A 22262-nucleotide genomic window follows, 5' to 3' on the forward strand; every position below is an offset into this window, starting at 1 on the left:
CAGTAGGTCAGTCTTTATATAGGAAAACAGGGCATAGTATGGTTTCTATGACATTAACCAAACTCTGGGCAAAGACTGATTAATCAGTGGCAAGTCTCCATGGCAACGACCAAACTTTGGGAGAAGTCCGGTTAATCAGTGTCTGTCCATGACTGTCATGGAGACTTGACACTGATTAACCGTTGTCATTGACAACGACCAAGTTGGGGGCAAGTTTCTTATGACAACGATGTTTCTATACTTACAAAAACTGATACAATATGAACAAGCAATTGCCAAGCGCCATTGTCATTTTATCTTAATATTATCTTAGAGTGGTCAGCCAATTTCAGGGCAGAAGGAGACGGACAACCTTTCACGTTCACACTCATACCTAGAGGCAATTTTGAGTGTTCAATCAGCCTACCACTTGGAAGGTCATAATTTATTTTTTCCTTCATGTCTGCATTTTTGTAAAGGCAGATCTCAGATCATTCTATATTCATAACAAATACCAATTTAAGACTTTAAAAATAGACCAAAGATAGGTATCAATATCACACAGAAAGGATCAGTCATGTTTCCCTTTCTGAGCAGCTGTTGTTTTGTTGACTAAAGTGATGACAAAAAGCTCCCACTGGCAAACCCAAAGCTGGGCTACGATTACAGTACTTAAATGGCCAAAGATATGGGATTCCTAAGTTACACAACACTCACACAGAGGCTATTAGTGCACTAAGATAATTCAAATATAGACACAAACAGATGAATAACCTGACAAAGACTAACTTGTATTTACCCATTTCCTCATTTAAAATTCAAATGCCTGCAAAATTTTGTATAGCTCCATCATTAACAAAGGGTCCCTTGGACCGTTTCCATTTCATCCCTTTATATCAAGGTAACGAAACATGCTATAGAGCAGTGGTGGGCAAACTATTAAACAACGGGCCGCAGTTGGTGCGGGTTTTCATTCAAACCATTAAAATAGGACAGCTATTCACCAATCTGGTGTCCTACAAGTGCCATCAGTGGATTGCGGTCAGGTGCTTCTTGTTTTTTGCAGAAATCCCATTGGTCAAAGTGTCTGTGCTGGATCGATTGGAACATAAACCTGCACCCACAGCTGCCCTTGAGGACCTGTTAGCCCACCCCTGGCCCATACGCTACTGGTCAAATGTTCAGGATTGGTCACCTTTACAGTGTGTTTTACATGAAATCTAAAACTTCTATTTATTAAATCAGTAGCAAAATCCATCCATCTTTATCTACCATCACCTACTCCCACTTATCTGAGGACAGTTCATGGATGCAAAAAATTCTGGTTCTGAGTCAGTGTTAGGTTGTGTGCAGAGTTGGGTCCATATACAGGGAAGCTGGTGGACACATGTGAGTGGGCGAAACTAATGTTTTCTATAAACAAATAGTGGAAAATAACAAAGTACAACTGAAACCAAACTCACAGGTAAAACACGAGGGGCTTGAGGAGCATGGGGGAATGTAACCAGAGCAAGCAAGATGAGAGCAGGACAAAGCTGTACAAGACAGATGATCTGACAAAGTTCGACCAGACTTAGCATTTAAATAGACAGTCATTGGCTGACAAGACAATCAGAAACACTTGGGTGACAAGAGAAGCAGCGAGCAGAAGAGACTAGGTGTGGAAAACAACAGGTGTACACATTGGGCGAATAAAAGGACAGGTCAAGCCAAAGGGAAAAAGTCAGGACAACCCAAGGAACCTGTGTTTTAATTCACTTTTTGACCTTGCAATCATCAGATTCCATTGATGTTTGTTTTTGTAAAAGGACTCCAATAACAACAATGCGTTCAAGTCTGTGTGGTATCCTAAATCTCAGTCTGCAGAAGGTCTCCACCATGTGGACTTCCTGTGTGTGGCTCCAGTATTTTTGACCTAGGTCTACAATCTCTTGTGTCTGTTTTGCTACTGCAACCAAGAAATGTTCCGAATACAGAATAAAATAAAGTTCTTATTTAATTTAATCTAAACAATTTATTGACAGAGGAGTCAAATAGAGCTCACTGAGTCCACACTACGATCCTTTTCTTAGCAGAGATGTTAGATTGACAAAGACTATCTGAACTGTACAGTCCTTTATACACATAATAGACAAAGAGAGAGAGTGTTATTCCTTCGATTGGTCAACAGTTCATTACGTTTCTGGCCCTATCCAAAGATATGGGAAGAGTTAAGTCTCCAGTCAGTCACCGTGAAGTCTGGTCTTGGTCGCAGATGTCCTCCACTCGCTGGCTTCACGTAACTCATACCATGTTGCCCTTGTGACTTCTGGTAGGTGCTCTGGTCCACGGCTTTATTTCATCTGCTCAAATAAATTGCCTCAACTTTCTTACAGCATATTTTACTGTAATGTCACTTTTAAATGGTTGTACTGGTTCCTTCCTTTAATACCTAACAGCCTCTTAAGCCTGTCCTGGGTCGACCCCAAGCCCTCTTCCCCCTCAGGGGTGGAATCAGAGCTGCCAACCTCCGTCGAACCCATTTCAGGAGTACCCTTGTCCCATTTCCGGAGTATTTCCGGAGTGAATGTGATTCACGCAAAATCAATATAAAATGTAAAAAAAAAAATAAGAGTAGGACAATTTAAATCAAACAGTTATTATCATGTTTTTACTTGAATTGAAATATTGTGTTTTTGCAAATTATTGAAAAAGTACAGCATTATGTAAATAAGTATAAAAAAGCGAACATAGTATAATTTGTTCATCATTTGTTGGCAAATTCCAATTTCCACAACATTAACATTAAGTATTTCTGCTGGACCCTTACCAACACTTGCACTAGAGATGTGCGAATGTCGGTATGGTCAAGATGGTATATTTTGCCAAATAAGAAGTGTGACAGGGTGAAGTAGTTGATGTTATACATGAGTGCAGGTGTTAAGTTAAAAAGGGACTCATGCCGCTTAGCATGCGTTAAACCAGTGGTTTTCAAAGTGGGCGGCACCGCCCCCCGGGGGGCGGTGTGAACTTTCAGGGGGGCGCTGACGAATAAACAGGCGAATGGGGGGCGTTGAAATAGTGAAGGGGGCGATGGAGCAATTACAGTAAAATGTGACGTTGGTGTTTGTAGAAAGACCGGAAAAATTGATTGTCTGTAATAAAAAGTCGACAAAAAACAAGCTTTATTGAAACAAGAAACGTTGTCTGCTCGAGCGCTCACGAGCAGCGCGCATATACCGTATATCACTAATTGTCGCGAGTTTATCGTCGATGCAGGCGACTGGGGAAACCACCACCATCCAGTCAGCCACAGAGGAGCACACAATAGCGCGCCGGCAACGCTTAACCACAGACGTATGCGCACAGCGACCGGCTTAATGCATCAGCTATCAATTTTTATGATTCGAGGTGAACTGCGCATTGGTCTATTAAAAGAAACGAAATTAGCGAATAATATCTGAGGCGCCTGTCTTCTATTTATTTAAGCTTCGTTCGTTGGAAAGGGGTAAAGAGGGGGGCGTTGGCATTTTGGCCCGGCGGTGAAGGGGGCGGTGGCCAAAAAAGTTTGAAAATCACTGCGTTAAACACACGGCGATGACGTAATGGGCACGCGCAAGTCACGCAGTGATTAACCAATGGTCATAGACCTTGGTATAGTATAATAACGGGCTATTCAGACATTTCTCTAAGTTGGTTTGAAATACAACAAAGGACCTGTCTGATTATTTCACCCGTCTTTTAAAGGTATGTTGTTTTGTTTTGAATAACGATTGAGTGTGAGATGTGCAAGAGGCAATAGTTGCATGTGAGAAAGAACGTAATGCTTAGTGATGCTTGTTTACTTTTTTATGTGTGCGCGTAAATGTGCGAGTCTCGGGTATTGTTTACAGCAAGCTACCTTCGGCCGCTGGTTATTTACTTTTTCATGTGTGCGAGTAAATGTGCGAGTCTCGGGTATTGTTTAAAGCGAGCTACCTTCGACCGCTGGTTGTTTACTTTTTTTTATGTGTGTGCGTGAATGTGCGAGTCTCGGGTGCATTGTTTACAGCAGGCTACTTTCGGCCGCCGTTATAAGGGTAGCATAATAAGTATGCAGTATATGACGGCCTGAACAAAAGGTAACAAGTTACAATACTCATAAGTTATAATCGTTTATGCAGCAAGTACATTGCTTTGGATTATGACGGGTTGTTAATATGTTACTATGTATATATTTGAGTGTTATTGTATATTATGTTTTGTGTGAATTGCTTTGATATAACTAAAGTTGGTTTGAAATACAACAAAGGACCTGTCTGATTATTTCACCCGTCTTTTAAAGGCGAAATACTTCTACCCGTGAAAAATCGCGGGTACAACAGAAGCACTAAAGTTCTGTGAGTGTCTGGACTTTATTAATTCTCACCCTTGTGCGGATAAGGGGCTCAGAAAATGAAAATGAATTGGTTCACTGTATATTTAGGGCAGATATGCCAATCTCTACTCCACTATGATTTATGTGGTATAAAAAGGCATATATTTTACTGTACGGCGTACTGCACATGCATTAAAAATGAAAGGAAAAACTTGATTCAATTGTTACAAACGTTGTTATCATATAGACACTCTTATGCTTGAAATTGTATCCGTTTTAGCTACCGCAACCAAGATGGCGCCGTTCAAGTGGCAGTCGGCATCGGTAGCTCCGTCCACTCTTGCTCATTTTGTGATTTTGCTGCTTTTCTGTCTTAATGATTGGGTACAGGGAGATGATTTTGGCACAAAATGGATCACAATTGGATGTTAAAGTTCTGGGATTGTCTGGGCTTCTTAAACTTGTCCCCAGGCGACAGGACCTCCTGTGTGGGAGACAAAGAAGATGTTGACAGATCATTTGCATTTATCACAGTTCTTTCTTGGAACATTTTGCATAATCCAGCCAGGTACACTCTACCTAATAATTTGGATGAATCCCATTTTTGCATTGTCCTTTTCTTCTTTGATATCATTAACAACCAAATAATTCTTAATACTTAAGGTCTAATTCGCAAATCACCCCTCTATTGCTAACCACCCAAGGATAGCTAAATTTACCTGCTGAATTCCTATTGACTCATCTCACCCCCACCAAGGAGACACTGTTTACTTAAGATAAGAGCCATTTTCTGTAGCAACACTCTGCACACAAAATATTTTAACTCAAATCTACTCTCCTCAAGTTAACTCTCTGCACACCTTCAGCTGCTTTTCTCACTTTCTTTTCGATGCACTTGCAATAATATTTTCTTCATGCTTACAAAACTTCTATTTCCTCACTAAAATCTTTTCAACAATTCCCCTTCTACGCCCATCAAACCCTTCACACATCCTTCAAATTGGTACAGAAACCATGCCTCCACCCATTGCGGGAGACACAGACAGGCAACTCCCCACACTACACATCCGCGCATACCCCGCATCTAGCAACCCTCCGATCTCCATTCTGCAGTCCGGAAACAAACCCATCTTCCATATTAATCACTCACTTAATAGTTTAAACAACAATTGAATTATAAATATATCAAATTGATCTCAATACTTTGTGATTCACCCAATATTTCTGAACACACCAAGACCACAAGTCCCTGACTTTGTCTCTTGGCGGAGTCCTTAACTCTATATGTTCTACCTACGTCGGTCTAGACCACAAACATTCATGTTCTACCTACATCGGTTCAGACCACAGACATTCACGTTCTACCTACGTCGGTCTAAACCACAAACATTCATGCTCTACCTACGTCGGTTCAGACCGCAGACATTCATGTTCTACCTACGTCGGTTCAGACCGCAGACATTCACGTTCTACCTACGTCGGTCTAAACCACAAACATTCATGTTCTACCTACATCGGTCCGGACCACAAACATTCATGTCCTACCTACATCGATCCGGACCACAAACAATCATGTTCTACCTAAGTCGGTCTAGACCTCGAAAATCCTGAGTCCCTGACTCTATTAACAGACCAAGACTATAAGTCTCTGACTTATTCTTGTTCTACTTACGTTGGTCCCTGATCAAAATCTATAATTTTCTACGGACATACTATAATGTTCTACGCAAGTTGGTCCCAGACCAAAAACTATTATTTTCACCGTAAGTTGGTCCCAGACTGAAAACTGTTAATACTACCACAGTGATAATACTAATTCAAATTATCACACTTCACGGAGAGAGAAATCAAAAGGGTGAACTCACGATCTTTCTCGTTCCAAACCTGCCCAAGTTTGTTTGTAACTAAAAAAAAGACTGAATATATGCGCACAAGACTTCCTGTACTCTTTTTCACCAGTAGATGTCGGCAAAATAACACTTACTATTTGTTGGTTATTTTCTGTTTTGCAGGGATGAATTGATTCCTTATGATATTTATGCTAATTATGTGCTTTTGATTCCTACAATATCTCAGAAATATCATGTGCGATGATTTTCCCTTCAAAGTAACATTTGTACTCCCTTTTAAAACCATGAATATAGAGGTGAAAATTGTAAATCAGGGGAGGCTTAAATGCGAGAAATTGTAAAATTCAATGATTTTAAGGCAATTTTAAGGATGCCGCTTATACGCGAGAATTTGTAAAATTCAATTATTTTAAGGCAAGTTTAAGGATGCAGCTTATACACCGGGGGTGGGGAGCTTAAGTAGGACTATGTATGGTAAACAATTCCTTCAAATGTGTCACTTACCTGGATGCTTATTGTTAGGTTTGTCATTATTATATATTTGCTTGTAATATAATCATTAATATATATGTGCTTGCAATGAAGAACGCTTTGCCTTATTTTGTGTATAAAACATTACATATAGGAATGCTTTGCTTATTAGGAATGTTAGGTTCATCATTATTATAAATGTGACATTAATACAAAGCATTTTAATACATCTCTTGCAAAAGAAGTGCTCGCTCCAAAGTTAACCAAAACACCTTTGGTGGTCCCTTCTCTTTCACACCTGGACTTCTCGAGACTGTGGTTCAACAACAAACTCTTGGGTACTGTGGATTTGTTTTGGGAAACGTGGCTTCTCAAGATGGTCCGCATCAATTCTCTCTCGGGAAATTTCAACAGACCTACAATAGTTTTGAGAACTGACACTAATTGTTATGAGACTCTGAATATTTTTTAGACTTCTGTTATGCATGTTGTTTAAATCTTATGAATATATTAGCAAAAGGGACACCGGGGTCTTCACAGTCATCTGACCGGAGGCGCGTGTGGAAGAATTCTCTTCTTGCAAGAATTAAAACATATGATCTCAGATGCCTCCATTATGGAAAATTGATCTTGGAAATACTAATTGGTAGATCTATCATTTTGGTCCTTCGAAGCCTGGACTGTGGGACCAGGTTTGACCTCTCATGTATGGCCTGCTCGTTGGCTTGTTCTCCACTTGGAATAAATTGTCACCATTTCTGTAAATCATTGCTGGAGGGTTTTTTTAAGTTATGAAAATTATTCAGATCGTGGTTAAAATGAAATAAAAGTGCAACATTTGGCTAAAACTCAACGGCCAACCATCTTAAGAGTGTATGTATCCAAAATGATCATCTAGCAAGTTCTTTTTCAATGAAAAAAAAAAGTGTACTCTCATCAATGTCAAGAGTAGCTGTGGGGCTCCTTAGAAATTAGGCCTGTTTTGCTCAAACATCCATTAGGCGTCCTGCGTAATAAGGCCTACTATAAATTTTGGGGAAAAATTAAGACTTTTACGTCTTTTGAGGAGGAGATATGTTTCCTGGATTCGATGGGGGTGACTGAACAACACACATTAGAGCGGGGGAGGTGGTATGCATAAAAGATGGGGGTAGTATGTGGGATCGACAGTTTCAACAACTCCCATCTATAGACAGAAGAGACTCAGAACAATACTTTGTCAGTATTTTTAAAGCTCAGAAAGAAGAATTTTGCATATCACCCATCTTGAATTTTTGTTTACTTTGCACATAAGAAGAATATACCGTACATGGCACATACACTGCAGCAATGTACTGCATACAATATGCCCCTGAAAGTATGAGGGTATGCCGTTGACACTTCTCTGTCACCACAGCTTTCAAGAGTAACCCTGCCGACATGTTTCTATCCAACACATAACATAGACAGCTGTTAGGGTACTCTGTGCTCTATCCTGTCTGCAGACCTCAGCCTCCCATTGGGAATCCCTGGGTCAAACAACTACTTGTCACACGTTGGCAGAATTGTGCGTGATACAATGGCAGCCATTTTGATCTGTTAAAACCCTCGGGAATGGCTTGTTATGGAAAGGTTCAAGATAGAACTACTCAACCACACTTTGTCCTGCCGTGACCCAAAGTGTGCACAGGAGGTGTGTGTGTCGTGGGGTTTAGCACCATTTTGGAGATAATGCCAATCTTAACAGCTGTCAAGTGTGAGATGAGCAAAGAGGTCTGTTGGCTCACTGATACATTCCTTCTTGGGAGCAGCAAAGAAGAGGAGTAATGCAGAATTGGAAAATAAACAGTCGCTGTAAAAATCACTTGGGACCTGATCACGATATATACTTTAGAAAAGCTCAAACAAATGCAGGTCGTGTGTGGGAGTTTTGTTTTTAAACAGTTTACACAAAATACAATAATATGACCTACATTCAGAATCAATAATGATCCAATCTATTAGTTTTGGTGGGAAAAAAATTTAATCTGGATTCATCCCAAAATCTTGAAACTCTCAGTTATAACAACTTTCTCGACAATGCACGTCACACCAGATTCCATTAAATTGTTTAACTGTTGATGATATAATTCATGATTTTACACATAGATTTGACACTTTTACAATAACAATGGGCTATAAGATACAATAAAGGGTTTTCTGACCTTTCAGTGATACCGAGGCCACTAGAAAGATTTTGCCACACGATAACATGGCCAACTATTAAGACCTGATTTTATCATGTAAATTGATTTACCAGGGGGCGGCCCTGAGAAGCGACTGTTTAGCTCGTCGGCCTCACAACTCTGGGGTCCTGGGTTCAAATCCAGGTCACGTCCACCTGTGTGGAGTTCGCATGTTCTGTGTGGGCCTGCGTGGGTTTCCTTCGGGTACCTCAGCTTCATCCCACATTCTGAAAACATGCAAAGTAAGCTGATTGGACACTCTAAATTGCCCTTGTTATGGGTCGCCGGTCTTTTGGTCCCTTTTGGTCGCCGGTGTTTTGGTCCCTTTTGGTCACCGGTCTTTTGGTCCCTTTTGGTCGCCGGTCTTTTGGTCACCAGTCAAATGGTGACAGATAGTTTACTGTTGAAACCAGCTCTCAAAATTATATTAATGAGAGAGAGTTCTATATCTGAGAAAGAGAGTTTAATACCTAAGAGAGAGAGAGTTTAATCTCTAAGTACTGTTTAATATCTAAGTACATTTGACTGGAGACCAAAAGACCGGTGACCAAAAGACCGGTCACGCCGTCTCCTTGTGCCCTGCAATCAGCTCGTCACCGCCTCTGGCCCGGGGTCAGCTGGGATAGGCTCCAGCACCAAACACTAAAGCAGTTCAGAAAATGAGATGAGAAGACACAATGGAGTGGATGTTTGGTGTTGTGTCCATTAAATACATGCCACCATGATAAATTGAAGCTTTATTTGTACTCAATTTAGAAGCCTTCAATGTTTTTTTTTTATTTTCATGAGTCAATTACATTCTATTCATACTGTGCATAGCTTCACCCCTATACTGTTACACATGCCTCTAAACAAGAGATGACACATGCATTGTGTTCGAAGCAATTGTAATCCACATTGTATCTACAATAATGTACTAAAAATAACCTAGAGGCTTTTTATGGTTATGCATAAGAGATAGACTCATACCAGATTATGGAAAATAACACTTGATTGGTTGTTCATTTAAAAATGTGTGTGACATCATTTTGTTTGCATGTGAACTATGGGGCGGTCCACTGGGGTTGACTACTTTATTGGCTGACCCGGCCCCCCGTGAGAGCAGAAAGCTGGAGATAGACAAGAGAGACGAAAACTAAAGAAGTGGCTTGCTTGATAGACATTTTCAGACGAAAGACAAGCTGCATTTCTGGGGCTCTACCTTACACGTTTTCCTGTTTATGTTGAGAGCAGAGCAAGGAAAAGGTAATAAACCACTTTAAGCTCAAAGTGATGTGAAAAATATTTTTTTCTTTCTTAAGGTTGAGTGAATTATATCTGGGTTTGTGTAAAGTGATGATTGGTGAAAATGACGTACAATAGCAATGTAAGAACTCTACTTTTCTGTTTTGCTTTCAGGTGTGGCATCAGACAGGAGCAATTATTCATCCAGCCCGTCCGTCTTCACCTCAACTACTTCTATTTTGCCATCTGTCCGGTGTAGTCCAACAGTCGCTGCCTCCCACCACTGCCTCTTTCCGCACGCTGCCATGGATCGCTCGGTGCAGGAACTTTTCCTCAACTTTATGATTGTCTTAATCACTGTACTTTTGATGTGGCTGCTGGTCAAAACATATCAGGACTAACATGTGGATTGGAACATTTCCTCCAATCTCCTGTTGGAGGAGATGGGAGGGGTTTAATGAAGTCATGGGTTCTGATGCTCTTTTAAGATCAGGTCACTGATGTAGTGTTTCAATCTATGGCAAGGCTGCAATTTTGATGCAGTTAACCTATCAGGGGTATGCTGTTCTAGTATTATAAGAAGGCTTTAGTAACTTCAGAAGTCAGATATAAAAACTTTAAAAGATATTTCCAGCAGTGAGAGGACGTTAAAAAGAAATTTATAAACCACACAGCCATCTCTTTTTCATTCTTTACACCATGCAAATTCATTGTGTCCATTTGTTCAAACAATGTTGTGTCATCAATAATCAGATGACAGATGATTTTATGCATTCACCCATTTATATCTGTTTGTATGTCCTACTTTATAATTCTGTTTTACAGATTATTTTAAAAAGAATGTAAAAAAGGTTGTTGCTCATTTCTTGCTGAATTTACACACCATGGTTGATGTTTTTTAAGGTCAAGTATGTGTTTCAGGGCATATGAGAATCACGCAAAGTTGCAGGATGTTACGGGTTCATTTATTATTTGACTGGATGAGAAAGTATGCATTTAGAAGGAACTGGTCAAGAGCAATGGGAGGGCACAACAGATAAAATGGTAAGTTTACACCATCAGCTTAGTCTCATAGCAATGTCTTTGTATGAATAAAATTAAATTATATGGTGGTAGCATCACACCTTTGTGGCGTCGTGTAAAATAAGTAGCAAATATAACTGTTTTGGCTGAGTCAGCATATGTGCTTAAGAGGCTTGGCCTATTACGGAGGTCAGCAATCTGTGGCAATTTAGTGCTTTCTCAAGCTTTTTTTTGCAAAATGCAAAAAGATGTAGGAGGCAAATATATTTTTCTTGTTTTAACATGGTTTCTGTATGAGGACAAACATTCTTATTGTTTTCCAAAGCTGTGAAAATGTGTAGAATAAATTAATTAAATTTAATTAAATTTTGACAGTTTGTCAGGCCCCAGACCAGACTGGTGGCTGGTTGCGCCTGTCATCCAATCACAGACCCAGCCCCTAATGACTCGAGCGCTTCCAGGTGTGAGTCATTAGCCAGTGAGGAGTATGTGAAGCCATCAGGAATATGACCACGCCGCTGGATCGTCTCATCAATTCACTGTTGGGTACTCTTTCACGTTGTCTCCTTGCCTGCCTTTATTGATATACGACCTCTTGTTTTGCTCCCAGGATTCTGACCACGTTCAGCCACACGACTACTGATCACAGACGACATACAACGACTTCGCCTGCGCCCATGTACCCTCCACTCTGGACTTCACGACTGACTTCACGGCTATCGACCTTCCTTCTACGACTAATGACTCGCCTATGCTTTCCCCTCTTGTGCTTGCTGATAGATCTGAAAATACAACTTCAGGAGCAGGTTCAGAAAGAGTGAAATCAATTGAATAGGAAATAGGTTTATTACCGGACGGCAGGATGGGGGAGAATGCTCAAACAGCTGTGAACCGCTCACAGTCTGTCGTCCTCGCAATTCTCCCCTAAATGAACATTGGGTCAGTCTTTATATAGGAAAACAGGGCATAGTATGGTTTCTATGACAACGACAAAACTCTGGGCAAAGTCTGATTAATCAGTGACAGGTCTCCATGGCAACAACCAAACATTGGGCAAAGTCCGGTTAATCAGTTTAAAGTCTCCATGACAACGACCAAACTCGGGGAAAGTTTCTTATGACAACGATGTTTCTATACTCACAAAAACTGATACAACATGAACAAGCAATTGCAAAGCAACGTTGTCATTTTATCTTAATGTTATCTTACAATTCCCTCCTGTTGTAAGTATAAAAACATTGGAACTTTGTTTCTTCACAAATGATTTTGAACTGGAGTTTAGACCGGACAGAAGGGGGCGAAAACTTGAGGGAAAATTGCTTCCTTGCCCTCCCGTTGGGGACAATCGCCTCATGGTCTGGCGTCTCAGAATAGGAAAGACATATTAATCAGTGTTAGACAATAGCGCAACATCAGGGTCAGACTGGGGTATGGATTGTTGCATGTGTATATGAGTTAGGATTAGCTGGGTTTCAACAATCATGGTACGTTCGAGTGTGGCATTCATGGTACATTTGATCAAAGCTCAGAAGCAGGGTAAACAACACGTTAGGATAACACGCACGAGAGCAGTACAAGTTACAAATGGTACTAGGGCTTTCAAAAGAGTCGGTGTCCATGAGCCCAAGAGAAACCAGTCAAGCCATCCTCGTTATGGAACCGGATATCCGGTCACAGCGCTCCGCATATTCCTCATAGCCTGCAGGGCATCAAGGACCAAGCAGGACGTGCCGGCAGGGATGAAAGCGCAGCACGAGTGTCCCACCACGGCACACACACCTCCTCGCTGGGCGGCCACTCCGTCAAGAGCAGTGCAGCGCTGGACAATCACCTGGGCCATGGCGGCTACCCGGAAGTCGGGATCCACCAGTCGCCGGTGAACGGGAGGTTAGAAGACCCTGACGCCAGGCCGGACAACTTTTTCAATTTCTTATGGCCATCCTTGGTGCGCAAATTTATTGAATATATCCACCATGAAAAGTTGACGAGTATATTTAAATTCAAATACAGGCATCAAATGGTTAAATGTTATTTTAACGCCGCAGCCAGACTGATGTGCCGACTCAGGCGTGGAACCCGCAGTCAATGGTCTCCAGACGCAGGGTGTTTCTTGCCACTCCCACCCAGGGGAGCAGAGCCATTGGGATTTTGGAGGAGACTGACCAGTGTTTGTATTTGAGGGGCACATCCGAGCCAGACACCGGATCCTGGTTGTGAGCTCTGACACTCGTTCATCAGTTTTGACCGTGGTGGCCAACTTGGTGAAGTTAGCGGTAAAAATCACACGGTGAGGTCCTTCCCCACGTGGAGATGACCAGCACTTTCTTCTTATCATCTTGACGAGTGCCTGGTCGCCTGGGGACAGGACCTCCTGTGTGGGAGATCGAGAAGATGTTGGCAGTATCATTTGCATTTATCACAATTCTTTCTTGGAACATTTTGCATAACCACTGAGTGAGAGAATCTGTTTTTCAAGTCTCCTCCACTACCAGTCTGACTCTTTCTGTTCCGTTGGTTCTTTCAATGAGTCCAGCACTTTGGGGGCGGCAGGCATAATGATTTCTCAGATCGAGTCCAAGATGCCGTCTCATAGGTCGGATCACGTGGCTGACGAAGCGAGCACCACTCCAAATGACTCGTGGTATTCCATGGCTTGGAATGATCATTTTACATAAGGCTTTTGCGACTGCCGTGACGTCTGCTTCCTTGGATGGACATATCTCAACCCACTTGGTCAATGACCACCAGACAGTACCTGTATACGCCACCTTGGTTCAGCTCGTTGAAATCCATATTTCGAACTTGAAGACAGTTTCTGCAATTTTTTTTAAAGTAGGTTTGGAAACCTCTGGGACTATACTATCCCTCCTCTTGAGACATGGTTTCTCACATGGCTCAATTTGACAAACACTTCAAACAATGATCATGAAACGCATGTCTTGTTTGCATAGAAGCCGTTCTTGTGTTGAGTGGCTCCTTCCATTGTAGTTTCTCTTTTTCTGATCGTTTATTTTAACCCTTTGTAAAAGGTTTAGTCTTAATTAAAACGCTTTCACCTTTTTTGCATATGGAGACAATAACACACAATAAAAGAGTTCCCTATGGTTATATGGCATTGCTTGCTTAGCAATAATCTTTCCAATCAATATTGGAGTGGTTGCCGTTTCGTTTTATTACGTCAGAAAGTTTATCACACCAGTCTCCTCAAACGTTTCAACTGAGAGAACCTTCTTACTGTGCAAAACGTGGACCCACATCCCCATCTCGGCTATTTTCGCGTCTGTTGGTTGGTCAGCAATGCTTGGTATGGACGTTCCCACTTTAAGGCACCACCTCGCACCATCGTTGGTCCGTTTCCTGTTGAGAAGCACAGTCTCACTCTGCTAAACCAATTCAATGCATTTCCTTAAAGATTTTTTATTTAATCTCTCTCTCGCTCTCTTGCTCTCTCTCTCTGCCTCTTTCTCTGTCACCCCTTCCACTGCTTTTCCTACACTTTCTTTTCTATGCACTTGCAATAATCTTTTCTTCATCCTTTTTTATCTTTAATTTTCAATTCAATAAAAATTCAATTTCGCAGAGCAGATTATTTGTTCCTCCATGTCAAGTTTGACATTTGGAGTGCTGCAATCTGATCAAAAATTTTCATTTGAGGAAGTATTTTTCCCATAATTTGTCACCACCATGCCTTATAAAGGGCTTATTGGCGATTTCAAAAATTGACTGGCGTACAGTTAAAAAGGATTTTTGGTGAGTAAAATATGGCGATATTCCTAAATAATATTTCAATAGTACGAGGTTGTTATTGAGGATTTTTTATGTCTCACAGCTGTCGCTGCAGTAGAGGTTTTATAGCCATAAAATAGTTTTTGAGGGTTGGATTGATTCCGTTAGAAGGCGCTACTAGAAAATGCACGGACCGCCACTGTTAAGTTCCACCTGACCAGCAAACTACAATAAGTGAGGATAATCGGTACACATTCGTTATACAAAAATATGGATCATATATACTGTATATTATAAGACAGATAACATTGGATTGGATAACTTTATTCATCCCGTATTCGGGAAATTTCATTGTCAAGGTAGCAAGACGGTGAGGATGCGGAAATAGGAAAGGCATTAATAGATATGTAATAAGACATAAATAGATATGTAATAAGTAAGTTAATAAATAAATACATGAATAAATATATAAATAAATAAGTGTGTTGCTGAATTGTATGTATATATATATATATATATATATATATATATATATATATATATATATATATATATATATATATATATATATATATATATATATATATATATATATATATATATATATATATATATATATATATATATATATATATATATATACACATATTTATTAACACACAGCCATTAAGGAAGGATAGAATATTCTTCTGCTTAGCAATGCTTCTTCATACCAAAGATTAAGACCTGGTTTTTGTTTATGATGCATATACAAAACAAATTGATTCGGTATCTTGAAAGCATGGAAATGGGAAGATGATGTTTTGGAGTTTATGTGATGTTAATGATCATCTACAATCGGCAATTTGCTTACGTTTTCAATAAAGCACAGTATTTCATGAGTCTTGCAGCCTGTCAGAATATTCTATGTCACTCCATGGGTTTGTATGCCTTTTAAAACTGATGAGTTGACAGTGGAATTCTGTCATTGCTCTTGGCATTGGCGCCACTTCCTCCCATTGACTCCTGTCACTGTGGTATACCTATGTAGGAAAACAAATTACCATATTTTTCGGACTATGAGTAACACCCGATTATAAGTCACACCAGCCAAAGAAGACACTGTTAAGAGGGGGGAAAACATACAGTTGTGGTCAAAAGTTTACATACACTTGTGAAGAACATAATGTCATGGCTCTCTTGAGTTTCCAGTTATTTATACAACTCAGATTTTTCTCTGATAGAGTGATTGGAACAGATACTTCCTTCTCACAAAAACCATTCATGAAGTTTGGTTCTTTTATGACTTCATTATGGGTTAACAGAATAAATGATCAAATCTGCTGGGTCAAGAATATACATACAGCAACACAAATTAGCAATTTTGGTGACTTAGAAAGTTGTGTCAGTGAAATGAGCTTACTAGCATGACCTATTAACTTTTTGTGAGTGATTATGAGTGGCTACAGCTGGTGACTTCTCTGAGGCCATTTAAATTGGGCTCATTGGATGGAAATGCCCACAAACGCTACAATGGGAAAGTCAAAGGGGCTCAGCATGGATCTGAAAAAGTGAATCATTGACCTGAACATGTCAGGAAAGTCACTTGGAGCCATTTCAAAGCAGCTGTAGGTCCCAAGAGCAACAGTGTAAATAATTGTTTGTAAGTATAAAGTGCATGACACTGTTTTGTCACTGCCACGATCAGGAAGAAAATGCAAGCTATCACCTGCTGCTGAGAGATAATTGGTCAGGAGGGTGAAGATTCAACCGAGAATCACCGAAAAGCAGATCTGCCAAGATTTACAAGCTGCTAGAACACAGGTGTCAGTGTCCACAGTCAAGCGTGTTTTGCATCTCCATAGACTGAGAGGCTTCCGTGCAAGAAGGAAGCCCTTGCTCCAAAAGTGGCACCTTAAGGCTCAACTGAAGTTGTCTGCTGATAACATGGACAAAGATAAGACCTTCTGGAGGAAAGTTCTGTGGTCAGACGCTACAAAAATGTAGCTGTTTGGCCACAATGCCCAGCTATATGTTTGGAGGAGAAGAGGTGAGGCCTTTAACCCCAAGTACACCATTCCTACCGTCAAGCACGGTGGTGGTAGTATGATGCTGTGGGCAATGTTCCCTCAAATCTTTGTGTTTGTCTGGGCAGAAAGACAACCTCCCTGAGCACACTGAGTACCAGTGTGAGCATCATCATCATTGCTCGCTATGGGCGCACCAGTATCACACCTGCCATAAGCAGGTGTATGTCTACTACACATAAACAATTTAGTAATAATAATATATCATGATTAATATCAATGAATGGGCGGCCCAGCGGATGAGTGATTCGCGCGTCGGCCTCACAGCCCTGGGGTCCTGGGTTCAAATCCAGGTTGGTCCACCTGTGTTGAATTTGCATATTCTCCCTGGGCCTGCGTGGGTTTTCTCTGAGTACTCCCCCCAAAAAGATGCATTGTAGGCTGATTGGACACTAAAATTGCCCCTAGGTATGGGTTTGAGTGTGCATGGTTGTCCTTCTCCTTGTGCCCTGCGGTCGGTTGGCCACCAATACAAGGTGTCCCCCGCCCCTGGCCCAAAGTCAGCAGGGACAGGCTCCAATAAGTGAATGATAGGGTGGATAAAGCGGTTCAGAAAATGAATGAAAACATATACATATTTTTGTGACAAAGAAATATCTGTTCCAATCAGTATCAGAGAAAAATCTGAGATGTAGAAATAACTGGAAACTCAAGAGAGTATGACATTATGTTCTTCACGAGTGTATGTAAACTTTTGACCAGAACTGTACCACACAATGGACTATAAGGCACATTTTTGGAGGGCAACTTTTTATTCAATCACAAAATACGAACAAACATTAAACATCAAGGTAACAATAGTAGAATGAAAAAAAGCTTGTCAAGTAGACATCTGTTAACATAAGAGTTTTTCAGAGAACTATAGCCTTAAATACAACATAGCAAGCTCTCAGTTGTCCGAGGGAAAAATGCATTGCAAATCTATCCAAACACTATGCAAGGTCCTCAAATGCTGTTGCTGATCTTTGTAATAAAAGAGGCAAAATGAACTAATTCAAAGGTAAAATAAACATTTAACAATTTTACCTGGACTTCATCTGTAATCTCATCAGGGGAATAGTCTCCACCCAAGATGTAAATTTTGTCTCTCACACCAACTGCTCCAGCATTGAACCCTGCACACTCAAAAGACCCTTTTGTGTTCCACACACCTGTCTCTGGGCAGAAACTGTACACCTGAAAGATGAAAAACATGCAAAAGATCAAGACAAAGATGCATAAAATCAATACTTATTTGTTAAATCAAGTTGTATTAGAATTTAAAAGACGCACCTTGTAAGTGGATAGGTCACATAAATGTAATGTTTTATGGAGTGACACTGCCTTGACTAGTGTCGCATGAAGAAACTGTCCAAACTCTGCCACCAGTCGACACCACTGGTCCTCTTTGGTGTTATAGCTGAAGAAACAGTCCAGTAATGGATTGAAAGACTCTGTTATTTCCACCTCTGATCCTAGGGTGTAGATAATGCTGCCACAAGCACTAGCTTCAGGATAGAAGATTGCAGTGGGTAGGGGACTGACTGAGACCCAGTTGTCGGCCAATGGGTTGTAATACTCTACCTGAACATAAAACATTAAGCATTGCCTACCAGTGTTCCGACACAGTTCCAACTATTCCTGCAGTTAGAAACATACAAAAAAGGCAGCCAAAGCACCTCCAGTAGACTGGGAGCAGTCCCTCTCGATCCCTTCGTCCTCCCCCCAATGACATAAACTCGGTCCAGACACACTATAGCTGTGTGCATGGTTCGGGGTTTCAGCATCGCCGCAGCAGCTGTGTAGCTTCTCGTTACAGGAGAGAAGCACCACACCAAATCAGTAGCATCATGGAAAGACTCTGCCACATGGATGCGTACAGCTCGGCAACAGTTTCCAAGGCAACCACCCGTGACAAACATCTTGTGAGCAATAAAGGGAAGAAGTGCAAATATGATTGTATTTATCAAAGAGTTGTACTGATTGTATCAATCAGATATGAGCATTTTAACCTTGATAATAGCTTGTCATTTTGGTTGTTGGATCACACAAAAAAAATACAAAATTATTTTCATTTAGTATATTCTTAGGTAACATTGTGGCATAAAGAAGCCGCAAAGATCTGGAGCTAAAATAATGAAATAGTAACGTTCAGTCAATCAGCAACATAGGAAAGACTCTCCCAACCTCCCAAACTTGATTAATTTTTAGATCCAAGATGGTGCCGTCACACAGAAGCCAGTGGCAGTAGCCACCCTTATTTGTTTTTCGTGTTTTACAGCTATCTTTTTTTAAATTACATTTTAATGTTTCTTAATACATTCCTTTTTACTTTACTCTGTACTTTATACTTTTTTCTTTAATGTTTTTACAACTTTCCTTGTTCTGTTAGCCTGGCTTCTTTCTGCTACTTTTTTTTGGAACCATTCAGCCATGCGTACGCTGTCACACACATGGGACTAGCTGTTACAATACGCAGCAGAAGTAGCAACACCTCGGTGTCGCCGGAGAATCGGAGCTGGACAAAGGGGCCAGGAGAAAAGGCAACGCTTCTGACCAACCATTCCATCCTGGGATAAGATGGAAGTGCTGTCGGCGTTTACCAGCAACGGAGTCGAGGGGCTCTACTCGGCTACTGTTGTCTCCAGCTCCAGACTTTCTGAGGAGCGGTGTCTAAGGGCTCTTCTCTGCTACTGTTGTCTTCAGCTCCAGACTATTGAGGAACTGTGCAGATAAGCTCGGAAGAGTGACTTTGCATATTCTCTACCTCGGTCACAGTCTGCCGAAGTTCCCTATCGTGTGGAAGACTTCCTGTGTGTGGTTCCAGTTTTTGTCCAACTTTACAACGTCTTTTTGAGTCTGTGTCCGTTTTAGCTACCGCAACCAAGATGGCGCAGTTCAAGCGGCAGCCGGCGGCGATGGTCCAATCTTGCTCGTTTTGTGATTTTGCTGCTTTTATGTCTGAATGATTTGATGATTCCATTTACTTACATTTTCTTTGTACTTTGTGCTTTTGCTGTTCTGTCCAATCAACCTCTTGCTACTGCCACAGTTAAATTTCCAGAATACGGGATGAATAAAGTTATCCATCCATTCAAATTGGTGTGAAGAAGCCATGCAAGATACAGGAAAGTGTCCAAATTCTCCAGAAGTGGAAAAATATAACTCAAGTGTCATGGATTTTGCTTTTCACTTATTTAAAACATTGATGCTGTTTAATATGGCTTGATTGATTTCTGTATTTTCTTTTTGTATACCACTTTGTTAGTTGACTAATTGTGGATGACATTAATGACAATCCATACACCCTGAACAGGATGCAATCTTGCTTTAGATTAGAACATCATTCTACTGAGAGCGGTTTGCTTCTTTCTGGAAAACATAAAATCAAAGCTAGCTATGGGTAATGTCACTGCCCGATGAGACGACGTGGGTTCCCCCTCACATGTGCTCGCTCACGGTGAGAGTCGCGAAGCAGGTGTGGAAATACTAGCTTTATGTCGGGGTTTACCCCGGTAGATGAGAGGGTAGCATCTCTCCATCTTCGGGTGGGGGGACAGGACCTGTAAGTTGTTTGTATGTATGCACCGAACAGCAGTTCAGAGTACCCACCCTTTTTGGAGTTGTTGGAAGAGGTGCTGGAGAGTGCTCCTTTGGGAGACTCCCTCATTCTGCTGGGAGACTTCAATGCTCACATGGGCCACGAGTGAGACCTGGAGGCAAGTGATCGGGAATCACAGCCCTCTGATCGAAACCTGACTGGTGTTCTATTGTTAGATTTCTGCGCTCGTCATGGACTGATAATAATGAACACCATGTTCAAGCATAAGGGTGTATATATGTGTACTTGGCATCAGGACACCCTAGGCCAAAGCTCGATGATTGACTTTGTGGTTGTGTTATTGGGGCCTGCGGCCGCATGTCCTGGACCCTCAGGTGAAGAGAGGGGTGTAGCTGTAAACCGATCCCCACCTGATGGTGAATTGGCTTCAATCGTGGGGGCGGATGCCAGTGTGACCCAAAGTTTCGTGAGCGTCTGGTGGAGTTCCCTGTCAGAAGGAGTTTCAATGCCCACCTCTAACAGAGTTCTCAGATGTCTTGGAAGTGGCGGGGCACATCGAGTCTGAGTGGACCATGTTCCGCGCATTCAATTGCTGAGGCGGCAGACAAGAGCTGTGGCTGCAAGGTGTTCGATGCCTGTTTTGGATTGGACTGGATTGGATAACTTTATTCATCCCGTATTCAGGAAATTTCATTGTCGCAGTAGCAAGAGGGTGAGGATGCAGAAAAAGGAAAGGCATTTAGACATAAATAGATAAGTAATAAGTTGATAAATAAATAAATAAATACACATATATATATATATATATATATATATATATATATATATATATATATATATATATATATATATATATATATATATATATATATATATATATATATATACATACACATATAAGCATATATACATACATATATATATAGGCACATATATACATACACATAGATGTACGTGCATGCATACGGTAGGTCCTAACACAGCCGTTTTTTTTGAGACTGACAGCTGATGGGAGGAAGGATCTGCGGAAGTGCTCCTTTAGGGTGCAGTGAGAGTGCAGCAGTCTATTGCTGAAAGAGCTTCTAAGGGACTCCACGGACTCATGCAGGGGGTGAGAGGTGCTGGACATCATCCTGGCCAGCACCCTCCGCTCTCCCACTTCCTCCACAGAGCCCAAAGGACAGCCCAGAACAGAGCTGGCCCATCCTGAATCTGTTAAAGAACTGATTCAGTTCATTGGCCCACTCCCTGTCTCCGGACTCCGGGTCTCTCACTGTTGCCTCCATGGCCTGAGATGGTCCTTAAACTCCTCCAGACCTCTTTGGTGTTGCCTCGTTGGAGTTCCTTCTCTAGCTTCCTGCTGTAGATGGTCTTTCCCTTCCTTATCTCTCTCTTTTCAGATCCTTCTGGACCATTTTAAGACTCTCCTTCTCCCCAGACCTAAAAACCCTCTTCTTCTTGTTCAGGAGTGTCCTTAGATACCTGGTGACCGACCGGCTTATTGTTGGAGTAACAACAGACTTCTTGGAGGTTATAATGTTTTCCACACATAAATTAATATAATCTGTGATGCAGTGGGTCAAGCTGTTGATGTCTTCCCCATGTAAATTGCACAGCACCTCCCAGTCAGTCGTCTCGAAACAGTCCCTCAGTACCATGCTGATCTCCTCGGTCCATCTTTGTATGATCCTCGTGGTAGGTTTTATTCTCCTTTCCTATCGGGCCTTTTTGGCCCACGGGACTCCGGATGCAGCTGACAGGTAAGGGCGGCTGTTACGGCTGGCAGCCTGGACACACACTATGTAGGAGGTATGTGCTTTCTTTTCTTTACAGGTATCTGCA

General features: G+C 41.3%; 2 protein-coding genes across 7 annotated transcripts in view; one reads left to right on the plus strand and one right to left on the minus strand.

Annotated features, from left to right (window-relative positions):
* Nucleotides 1-3873: 3873 nt before the first annotated feature.
* Nucleotides 3874-22262, minus strand: part of kbtbd3 (kelch repeat and BTB (POZ) domain containing 3) — a 32739-nt gene continuing 14350 nt past the window's right edge. For 3 of the 6 annotated variants that reach the window (XM_077722667.1, XM_077722664.1, XM_077722666.1), the window contains 4 exons: nucleotides 18538-18780; nucleotides 18152-18442; nucleotides 17906-18055; nucleotides 15479-15835 (listed from right to left, as the gene is read on the minus strand). In XM_077722667.1, the coding sequence (XP_077578793.1) occupies nucleotides 15689-15835; nucleotides 17906-18055; nucleotides 18152-18442; nucleotides 18538-18780 (831 nt within the window). In that variant the 3' untranslated portion in view covers nucleotides 15479-15688. Of the gene's footprint in view, nucleotides 4800-8592; nucleotides 9483-14322; nucleotides 14445-15478; nucleotides 15836-17905; nucleotides 18056-18151; nucleotides 18443-18537; nucleotides 18781-22262 lie in introns of those variants that run through there. The other 3 variants (XR_013327118.1, XR_013327117.1, XM_077722665.1) reach the window with 3 other exon arrangements.
* sln (sarcolipin) lies at nucleotides 9930-11187 on the plus strand. Its single transcript, XM_077722668.1, has 2 exons — nucleotides 9930-10085; nucleotides 10239-11187. Exons 1-2 carry the CDS (start codon nucleotides 10061-10063, stop codon nucleotides 10463-10465), a joined length of 252 nt encoding a protein of 83 aa, XP_077578794.1. The 5' UTR covers nucleotides 9930-10060; the 3' UTR covers nucleotides 10466-11187.

This window comes from Stigmatopora nigra, chromosome 8 (assembly GCF_051989575.1).
Source record: "Stigmatopora nigra isolate UIUO_SnigA chromosome 8, RoL_Snig_1.1, whole genome shotgun sequence".
Taxonomy (NCBI): Eukaryota; Metazoa; Chordata; class Actinopteri; order Syngnathiformes; family Syngnathidae; genus Stigmatopora; species Stigmatopora nigra.

What these genes read in the sequence shown, in the direction of transcription:
- sln (XM_077722668.1), top strand. Translation starts at nt 10,061, where the DNA reads ATGTTGAGAGCAGAGCAAGGAAAAG. An exon ending in GAGAGCAGAGCAAGGAAAAG is followed by an intron (nt 10,086 to 10,238) that starts GTAATAAACCAC and finishes TTTTGCTTTCAG; the next exon opens with GTGTGGCATCAGACAGGAGC.